General features: G+C 39.5%; 1 protein-coding gene across 4 annotated transcripts in view; it reads left to right on the forward strand.

Annotated features, from left to right (window-relative positions):
- The window catches only part of PTBP3 (polypyrimidine tract binding protein 3), a 106,563-nt gene extending 99,204 nt beyond the window's left edge, over window positions 1-7,359 (forward strand). For all 4 annotated transcript variants that reach the window (XM_075931420.2, XM_075931422.2, XM_075931419.2 and 1 more), the window contains 2 exons: window positions 115-192; window positions 1,531-7,359. In XM_075931420.2, the coding sequence (XP_075787535.1) occupies window positions 115-192; window positions 1,531-1,663 (211 nt within the window). In that variant the 3' untranslated portion in view covers window positions 1,664-7,359. The remainder of the gene's footprint in view (window positions 1-114; window positions 193-1,530) is intronic.
- The last annotated feature ends 3,804 nt before the right edge of the window (window positions 7,360-11,163 follow it).

Below are 11,163 nucleotides of genomic sequence, written 5' to 3' on the forward strand. Positions count from 1 at the left end.
GGAAAATGTGTACTTCATACTTTACATGGGAAGTCTGACACGGAAGTTCAAAAAAGGCATATAAATACAGTCTATAACAGGATTATATTTAATTTGAGAATTTTTTTGTTATAGTCCTTCAGTTACTGTTGATGACCTGAAGAACCTTTTTGCAGATACTGGATGTACTGTGAAAGCCTTCAAATTCTTCCAGTAAGTTCTCAGTGCAGATTAGAGCATTTAATAATTTTATTACAGAAATTTTAATCTTGAAGGATAGTGAATTATTTTTGTGTGTAGAAACGGCGTACCCAAATAAATTTTATGGACAAAGATGTAGCTATATTTGCAGTGAGTTTTAGCAAACTCGTAAACAGAACATACTATCGCTGTACAATACAGGAAATGAAATATAATATATAATTCCTGTTAGTATTGCCTGGGACGTTTAAGATGATAGGATGTAGATACCCAGATTGAAATTTGGACAGAGAACTGGAAATAATTTCATTCAAAAAGAGTTATGGGTTCTAAAATATTACCTGAAAGATGGCCGTTGCAGCAGTACAGTGTCCCGTTTGCACAGTGGTCTTCAACCTTTTTAAGCACAAGATCACTTTCTGAATTTAAGTGCAATCCAGGATCTACCTCAGACCCAAATACCCTGGCCCGCCTCCTTTGTGCCCCTTCTCTGAGACCCTGCCCCTATTCACTCCATCCTACCTCGCGCCCTCCTCATTCTCCCTCCCTTTTACCAGGCAGTGGCAGAGGGTTGGGACACAGGCTCTGGTCTTGGGCCAAGGGATTTTGGAGTGTGAGAGGGGCTCTGAGCTGAGCTTGGGGCAGGGGTGTGGGGTATAGGAGGGTTCAGGGGGCAGGGGATCGGAGCTAGCTCCAGCTGGGCACTGCTGACCTCAGGTGGCTCTTGGTGGGGGTGCTGTGAGGCTAAGGCAGGCTCACCCCTGCCTTGGCCCTGCACCACTCTCAAAAGCAGCCAGCAAACAACCTCCATCCCAAGCCCTGTTGTGCTGCCCTTCCCCCTGTTCTGTGGAGATAGAGTACAGGGTGGGAGAGGGGAACCCTGACATCAGCGCCTCCTCCTCTCCCTTCCTGCTCTGCACAGAAAGCAGGAGGCTCCCAGGGGTGGGGGCAGCTCCAAGGCAAAGGGCAGGAGATGAGCAGCTGATTTGCTGTCACTTAATAGCCTCTTGGCCAGATCAGTCAGGATCACCTGTCGGAGGCTCCATGATCTACCAGTGGATCCCAATCTACTCGTTGGTGACCACTGAGTTAGCATTATTTTGGGGCATCAGTTGAATACAGATTCATAAGCAAAAATTACTCCATTTGAATGGCCAATACTTAAAATTTCTTTAGAGGCCTATCCAGCCATATATATCTATCCTTTTTAATTTCTGAGATTCAACAGGATTTTTGAACAAAGTTTCAGTGGATAATACAATAGCTGAAAACCTCTAGCACAGCTTTTGGGAGGTGTTAGTGCAATCAAAAATTGGTTATAATTAATTTTGTTCTTCTGTTGAACTTCAGGAAAGATCGCAAAATGGCTCTCATCCAGTTGGGCTCTGTGGAAGAAGCAATCCAGGCTCTCATTGAGCTTCATAATCATGATCTTGGGGAAAACCATCACCTCAGAGTTTCTTTCTCCAAATCTACAATCTGACTTTTCTGTGACCTTTCCAATTAAGACTGCACCACAGTTTCAGTAAAACCTTCAGACAGAGACTGAAACAACTTAGACCGACTCTGCCTCTTTAAAAAAAGAAATATGAAATTCATGCTGAGTTTGATGATCATGTGTATCCGTATACACAGTAAAGAATCAAGGGATGATCTTTCCATTTTTTTCTGCCGGTAATGTGATTATAGGTTAATATTCCTCCAGAAACAGTTTCTTCTATGTAATTAATCTTTAGCCTCAATATTTACAATCAAATTCCCTCCTTTGAATTATATTTCAGGATCCCTCTTAGTTTCTGTTCCAAATTAGCCTTACACAACATTTCAAAGCCTCTACATTATTCCATTCAAAGAAAGCTTCAGATGATGAAATCTCTCCTCTGTACGGATTAAACACTATTTTTGAATGTGAAAGAGTGCTTGATTTTTCTCAGTGAAAAGCAAGCTTATACAATGAATATCTATTGAACAATATTTATTTTATTGAATGGTATATCCATATTTTGGCTGATCTTTCTGAATAGCTGATGCATTTTTTTTTAAATCTGCAATTGATTATAGGGATGAAATTATTGGAGGAAAGGCAGTGCCTTCTCTCTCTCTCTCTTTCTCTGGATTAAAGTAAAATAAAATCAAAATAAATGGTCTTTTGAAATGTGGCATCATTGACACTAATAGTTAGAAATAAAATCACGGAATGATGGCTTTCAGATATTTGGGGGTTTTATTGTGAAATGATGTTGTGTAATATGACTTTTGGAGCATTTGAAAGGAGAAAATAGTCCAGATTTCAGACAGCTTTTTACATTTCTTTTCAGAAAAAAAAAATGTTTACAGTTTTAAGGAAAATATTCAGGTCTATCATATGGTTTGGCAAATTTTTAAAAAGTTATTTTTGGTAAGGTTGTCTTTAGAAAAAAATAAATTAAAGTCGGGTTTTTTGTACCACTATAATCTCTATTACTTAAATCAGAATTACTGTGTATTTACTTAATTTCTTATTACGTGCCTTATTATGTGCTTATGATACAATAGCGTAGAGTTTTATCTAAAGTATCTTGAAAGCTGTATTGTGGGCTTGGTGAGAGATTTTTTTTCTTGGTCTGTTAGGTTTTTAAATGTTTTCATTGTGAGTTTTAAAATGTTTTTTCAATAAGTAATAGTCTGAATTCAATTTTTTTGTGCTTTGGCATAGAGATGGGGAGGTGGGAATTAGGATAACTCAGTGCACATCCTGTAGGCCTCTTCAAATTTATCTGGTTACTAATTTAGCTCACACCAATATTTGTCTGTAAAAATGAATTCGAATTTCTCCATTTTAATTTAATATTTCATAATTTGTCTCAGGATTCCTCTCCCTCCCCTCAGTACTGAGTTTACAGTACTAAAAGGTTGACTTGCTTTCCTTCATAAATATAACTTCAATATTGATATTGAATCTCCACATCTATTTGGAGAGCAAGTTGAGATGCAATTCTTACTATTTTTGTTGAATGTTGGTATACATTTTAAAGTTATTTCAGATTGTGTGACACAATGTTAAGGATTTTTTAAAAAAAGAAATATCCTTTTTAGAAGCTATGTCTGCTGGAATTTGATCAAGTTTTTTAAGAGATATTCTTCTCAAACATAAATGGTTGTTTATTTCTGCTTTTATAACTGCTATGAAGTTTTTCTGCTCTAACAGTCTGCAGGACACATTCATCTTTTTTTCATTAAATCTGTATTTTCTTTCCCTAATCTCAGTTGAGGATTATCAGACAGGGAGAATTCTGCAAGTTTGTAGAGCCACAGTAGTTGGATAACATGTTTTTAAAAATTCTGTAGAATGATAAAGTAAGGAGCAGGAATCTGGTTTGTCTTTCCCAGTTACATAGGTTTTATGAAGTACTTTTCAGAATGAAGTTGTCAAAACTCCATACATTTTATTGTAATATAAACATTGCTGGCTGGTATGGCTAGATAGATATGATATTGTGCTTTTATTCAAAGATTTAATGAAATGAGGGGGAAGTATGAAGGGTAATTTGTGGCATATGTGATCATCCCTCTCGTGCCACCTCCAATTAGTTGGTCCCACCTGGGAAAACTTCAAGCCAGTTTCATAATTCATTAAAATGTATGGGATTCCTTGGTTCCACAACATTATCTTAAATAGAATGCCACATTATGTTGATTTTTGTAGTAGAATCTCACATCCTTCATTTGCAGATAGGCCCTTTTTTCATAAGGTCTTGAACTCAACTTTACATCATAAGTAGTTTCACTGATATCAGGGGAACTACTCCTATGACTATTAGGTAAGTGTACCTTGCTGCATTTGGGCTATAATGGAATATGTCTCCTTACTGCACTTGTTGATGACATCTTGTGTAATTTATTAAAAACAATGCCCATATAACTTGGCCAGCGCTGTTGGGGTGTGGGTGTGTGTGGGTGTTTTTTTTTTTTTTTTTAAGAATTGCTGCTAAGAGGGAAAGGAATTATACTGGAGATGAATGTAATTGAAGCTGAGAAAAGCAACCTTTTAAGTTTGAATATTAGTATTGGCATGTATAATACTGAATGGGTTGTGTGTGTATACTGTATGTATAATATGCTGTATGTGTATACAAATGTACACAACATGCATTTTAATTTATTGACTCTGTAGCAGAAGATGGGAATGCTTGAACTAATCTAAAAAGATGAGGGATTCTTGGTGTGATATTAAAAATGAGAACGTTTGATTTGTTAACTTAAAAAATGTAGCTACACTTAGTATATGGATAAAGTCAGTTCTGGATTATTTGCAATTTGAATTGTAGAGGCCTACAGCTCATAGGTTGGCACAGATTTCTGATGTTTTGATTTTGTAAAAGAAAAAATCAGGGGTGGGCATTGGAGATTTCTAATCTTCCTTATACTTTTGTTTTGTCATGCATTTATCCTGTATCTTCAGTAATTCATTTTTGCTGGTGATCTGTAGTGTTATCCTTATCAACTTTTAGTTTGTGTACTTGTTAAGGATTCTGTCTTAGTGGGAGGACTCTTTTACATAAGATGCAGACATATCACTAACTTAAAAAATAGCAGAGCATTTTAATTTGTTTTTCATTTGAGAGTTATGGTTAAAGCTCTGTCAAGTTTTAATTTGTTTCTTTATATATATTAAAACAAACAAAAATAGTCCCTCACATATTTCTTTAGAGAGAGTTCAGAGAAAAACTGATAATTCATCTACACAGTTTAGTCCTTAATTTGGCAAGAAGCAGCTCTGTGCAGGCAGACCATTTGTATAGATGCAGAGTTCCTTGCATGTGAGCTTTGAAATAGAGACACTTTTCATTGCAAAACAGCCAGTCCCCGAGTTACAAACGCGTTACAGACCAAACGCTTGGCCATAACTCGGAACCCATTGAGTTACATTGCAACTGGCTGTTTGTAAGCACGGGTCGCGTTCGTAACTCGGATCCACATTTATGACCGCTTTGGTTGTAAGTGCAGACGGTCATAAGTGGAGGTGACCATAAGTTAGGGACCAGCTGTATAATTTAAGCCCCAAATTTCTAATGCAGAATATGAAAAAAAAAAAAAGTATTAGTTATATCCTGAGTACAGGTACCAAAAACATTCAGATGCAGATTTCCCTCCCCCCACTCCCCCCCTTCATTTTGACTTAAGCACAAAGAAATTTTAATAAGTAAAAGCCACATTGCAGGGACTAACCAGAAAAAAACTACTCCGAACTCTGCTCTTATGTTCAGTGTGCTTTTAGAGTATGTTTTCTGCCAGTCCAAATTCACAGCAGCTCATAAAGTTTTAAAATGTTTATGCTTTTTCTTAATTTGACTGTATCTTGTATTGTACATTTGCTCCTTCAGCAGCACTTCTCTTTGTGCACTGATACACTGAGGCCTATTCTGTGCCTAAATGGTGAAAAGTTCACCTTCTAAAGAGAGTTGCTTATCTGGCATTTCCTGTTCTTCCGATTGAAAACATCTATTTGTGTGCAGAAGTAAATATTTGCTGCTGCTGGAAAAAGTATAGCAGTTTAGCGTCTCTCTGTTACACATTGTCATTCCCTCTGCTACACACTTAATTAGACGGAGCTATATGGATATGTGCAACTACTTTCTAAGAGTCTCAGACTTTGCTATTTTAATTTCTGGTATACCTGCTAACATGTACTGTGGTTTTTAAACTAGAAAGAAAGAAAGCGCAACTGCATTTAAAGCCATTTTTGTTTGCCTTTACCTTTTGTCTTGGTCTGTTGTTAATGAGAGCAAAACTGCCAGTCTTAAAATATTTTACTGTTGTGCTGAAACAAAACACTTGAGATTGCACAGGGCTTTTCTTTAAATGAATTTTAATGCCTATTGTCTAAAGAGCTGTGTGTTATACAAGACTGTTTTCAATCTTTTTTCAGAGCAAATTGTAACAATTAGGAATTGTGAATTTTCAGAATTGAAAATTTCTAAAAGACTTAATTTCAGGGTTTTATGGACGAAAAAACCAAAATGGGACCAAAGTTTATGTGCCTTCAGTAGTCCTAATTGTAAGGGTTTTTTTCTTATCTATTTCAGTCTTAAATGGAATCAGTGCTCTTGTTTTCAGGAAAATGTGTATTTATGTAATTACAAATGAATGTTGCCCCACTAATTGTCCATACATGCAGTGAATTGCAAGTGTTTCAATACCATTTCAGTTATCCCTCTGCCTTTACCATTGCAATGTTCATTGTACTGCAGTATGCAGGAATCCAAAAATAATCTGCTTGTGGTTATGACAGCTTCTGCCTGGGGAAGTCCCTGAAAAATGGGGGTGCTTGTATAGCTGAAAGCCTTTGATAATAGTTTAGGTGAAGGAAAGCTTGGACCTTCCCAAGCTAATATCAGCACCATAAATAGTTTTTCAGTTCTTGGATCTCTGCACAATATGTGTGGCATTAGTGGAAGTCTGATCCTCTACATATTTGTGATTAGTCTTTTAAACCACATTCAAATTCTTTTTGGTATGTTACTCTGTTTCTGCAGAACTTCATCCCATACCCACAGCAGCACACGTCATAAAAGTTGCTGACCAAGCAAATTCTTGCATCAGAATGTCACCTCATTGCTCTGACCAAAGACTGTCTGTTCTGGTTTTACTGAGACACTTTGTGAAAACTTGTCTTTTCTCTCAAGCTCCTCTCTGACACAAGACCCAGTGCAAAGTGACCTTTTATTTGAATCTACTATTGGTGAATTGACCACTTAGTGGAAAATGGGATTTTAATGTGAACCAAATGGTATGGGATACGGCAAGAGGTTAATGGACTATTTTTAGTACTGTATTCAAGAAAAAAATAGCTGAGAGTCACTGGCACTCACTCATTTTACATGATCTGTTCAAAAAGGTCCCTTTTTCAGCTTGTAAGAATGTTGATCTAACATAAGAAAATGTTGATCTAACACAAGAAAATGTTGTAAATATTTGTAACAACTTTTTTTACCTGGCAAAAAAGGTTTTTGGGAACAAGTTAAAGTATAAAATGGTTTTTATAAAAACATCAATTGTCTTGTATATTTTGATAAGCAACAGTACCAGCTTTCATTTGTAAAGCAGTTTGTGGCATTGGAGGAAAAGGATTCCATGTTTGTTGAGATGACTTATGTTATAAATGCAAAGAATATGAAATATTAAAAAATTATTTTCTAACTGCGTAGTGCATGATTAATTTGAACGTGTGTACATACAATATATTCCATTTCTTTTAAGTTTGTGTATTTGCTGATTATTACTTGAGTATCTATACTTAACTCTTTTCCTAACAACTCTAGTTGTTGTAGCATGCCTTTTAATAAATGTCATTACATCTGTGCTCTCTTAAATTTTTCTGCGTTCTCGTCTATTGCTTTAGGTTTCCCTTGTCTTTTAATTGTAAAGCTAATGATGTCTTATTTTCATTTTTTCCTTTTTTTCCCCCTTGTAGCCTATTTGGCCATCTAAACTTAACCTCTTCATTTAAAAAGTGTTTAACAAGATCAGTGCGTGTTTTCAAAGAGAACATACTTATTCTATAGGAACATCATGAAGCTTACACTCAAGAGGGGTGAAACACCTTGTTTTGAATAAACTGGAAAAAGCACATTGTAATTCAGAATGGGTACAATAGTGGGAACGGTTTCATTACACGAGAAAGAGAAAATCAACTCTTGGAGCATCTTGAAGATAAAGGGTTCATGGCATCTTGGGTCATGTCTATGGCTACGGACACCAAGTGGCCCAGGAGTGGGTGCCATAGCTGTGTTGCTTTAGCACCATAATGTCCAAGTTACCTACAACAGAAGGGGGTTTTCCATTGTAGTAAGTAATCCACCTCTTCCGATGGTATTAGCTGCTTCAGTGGAAGAGTTCTTCTATTTCTGCTATTGACATGGACATGTCTTGGGGTTTAGCCCAGCACAGCACTGACTCTCAGAGGTAGGGGTTAATTTCTCACATCCTTAAGGGATGTAGCAAGGCCAACATAACTGTTAAGGTAGACTAGGCCTTGGGCTCCCTTATACCTACCATCATCCACTTACTGACCAGAATCACCAAGTTGGTAAGACTTACTGTACATGGCCAGGTTCCAAAATGCATAATTTCAGGTCTTCTATTGGTGGCTACTTTAACTCACACTTTTCTAACTCCTCCTGTTAGCTGCTTTTCTCATTGTGCTTCTCTCTGCTAGCCCTTCAATATGTATTACCCTTGCATTAGTCTCTGACATGTTAGACTGAATTCAGAGGTGATATGTCAGGGCTTCTTTATGCAGGGAAGCTTATTGTAAAATAGCAAAGGTGTAAAACACAGTAAAGCACAAAAGTTATTATGAAAGCACTACCCATAGGGGTAAGAAAGGGGTGTTATGTACTTTGTTAATCTTTACCATAAAAAGCATTCTTAGTGTAGAATAAGTGTCTACTTTGGGGTATTAGTGTAAAACAGCTGTTTAGCAATTGCTGTTTTGAGTTAGCTCCTCTGGACTTTTTCCTTATGTGGACAAGCTCTAAAGTACATGCTGGTAATTGGGCATATTTAAGCAGACACCAAAGTAAAGGGAAGGTAGGGAACGGGGGGAGGGGACTGTCATTTCCCTTTTTAAAAAGGCTCACTTGGCAAGTGTGGTGAGTGCACAACTTACTGAGATTCTATGTGGTTAAAATAGACAAGTGAGTGTGACAATCTAATTTTAAATAAATTATAAATTGTCACATAAAATTACAAATATCAGACATTTGGTGCTAGGAGTAAATATAGCAGCAGTAATGATGTCTGACGTAAACCATGCTGATAATGATTCGTGATCTATTTTGTATGCTGTCCCGGAGGATGACAAAAATTGTAACACATTCAGTGTGGAGTGTATTGAACTTCCCTAAAGTAAATTCTTTTTGATCAGTGGGTAGACTAAGCTAATGTCATATAACTCTTTAATTTTGTGTATGGCCCTTAAATGCTACAATCATGAGCCCTCTGGGAAAAGTCCTGATTCCGGAAGCCTTTTGTTAGGTCTGACACACATTTGGCTATCAATCTTCTCCCCCCCTCTGCCCCCCACCATCTCCCTGCCCCCCAAAAAGGCTTGATTCTTGTCCAACAAGAATGCCCATCATGATTGTCTTCCCCCAATAAAGTTACAGGAAGGAATAATCCATTTTCTTTAAGTTATAGGGTTGTCATTTGTGCCTGAAAATCAGGAGTATCCACGATGAACAGGAAAGTCTGTCCTTGGTGTCCCCATGCTTTCAGTGGGTTTTCTAAACTGCAAACTGGACAAACACTGTGATGCGGTGGACTAGGCCATGCACCGTCTGCCCAAAGCCCTTGGTTGTGCCTCTGCCTGCCTCAGAAAGGGGCCATAGACAAGTCCTCCAGGGGGCTAGAGCAGCTGTGGAGGAACTGGCTAATCAGAGGCTAGAGAGGCCTACAAAAGGAACTTCAGAAGGAGCAGTAGTCAGTTGCAGAGCAGAGCTCATGGAGAGAACACTGGGAGACTAGCTGGGTGAGGGAGTGGCAGCATCAGAGAGCTCCAGGTGGAGAGCTGAATAGAGACTGATGATGAACTCTGATAAAAAGCCCAGAGCTGGGGCAAGGATGATGCCTCCTGGAGGGGAAGCCCCGAAGGCACCACTTTTTCTGAGTGGGGAACAGTCTAAGGGACACTAACAGAGAGGGATGTGAATGAGTAGTCGACTGCACGATAAGCAGGAGCTTCTAGGTTAGTGCTGTCAACTACTCAATCACCCCTGTCCCCCTCCCTGCTCTGCATTCTTAAAGGGACAGAGGAGCCGGCGTGCAAAAACGCTGGCTCATTCTCAGGTCCTCCCCCGGGTCTCAGGACGACCCTCACGCTGCCCCTCTGCACTTTTAAAAGGGATGCAACAGAGGCAGCTGGCCCCCCTTCCGACCTCCCTCACGCTGCCTTTCTGCATTTTCAAAGGGACACGGCAGTGGCAGCTGTCCGCTTGTCTGTCTCAGCACAAGCCCGCTGCTGCTGCGTCCCTTTTAAAAATGCAGAGGGGTAGCATGAGGGTTGTCCTGACACCCAGCAGGGACCAGAGAATGAGCCAGAGTCTTTGCATGCGGCTTTGCTCTGTCCCTTCAGGAGTGCAGAGCGGCAGCTGGGAGTTGTGCTCAGATGCAGCCTGAGCCGGAAGTGAGTGCTTAACGTGCACTTCCTTAACGACTAGTTGAGTAGTCGATGGACATTCCATCGACTACTTGACTAGTAAATCAATCGATACGTAACATTCTAACTAACAAAGGGGATCAAGATAGGCCCCTGTTGAAGGTGAACCCTGGAAAGGGTTTTGAATATTTCACGTAGGGGTGTGACTTGGCCAGAAGAGGCTGACGAGTGCAGGTACATGCACTTGGGCAGATGGGGACACTCGCGGGAGGTGAGTGCTGCCTTGCCATATGCTCCTTGTGCACTTACCAGCTGGTGTGTGTCTTGGGGACCGCCCCCAGCACTATTCTCATATAACACTAGCACACTGCTCTCCAGGACGTTTCCCAATGAGCACCACCCTTAGTGGGCCCCTCCCATACAGATCCACAAGGAGCTGGAGACTGAAGAATTCTGTCTGAGGCAAGCCTACTGGTAGCTCATTTTCACCACCATACACAGAGAGCTACTCACCCAGGTTGAGGACCAGAAGTGTGAGTACAAGCCACTTCCTACACAACACAGGGGAGCAGGGAATAATAGAGCAAGCAAGTATGGCAAAGCATGGAAGTGCAAGCAGTGTAACAGGAGAAAGCAAGAAGGCTGACCTGTACAGAAGAGGGGCAAGTAGCCTCTTTTTGTCCCTTCCCAAAGCTGGCAAATTTCTTATGCAAACACTAGGGATGTAAGAGTGTAGCTGATTAACCGATAAGCAAAAGCTTATCGGTTAATGCCGTAGACTATATGCATTCCTTCTCCACTCCCCCAAATTTTTTTAGCAGGCTGGCCAAGCAGCCCAGCTCAGT

This window comes from Pelodiscus sinensis, chromosome 6, assembly GCF_052426305.1.
Source record: "Pelodiscus sinensis isolate ZL-2025 chromosome 6, ASM5242630v1, whole genome shotgun sequence".
Classification (NCBI taxonomy): domain Eukaryota; kingdom Metazoa; phylum Chordata; order Testudines; family Trionychidae; genus Pelodiscus; species Pelodiscus sinensis.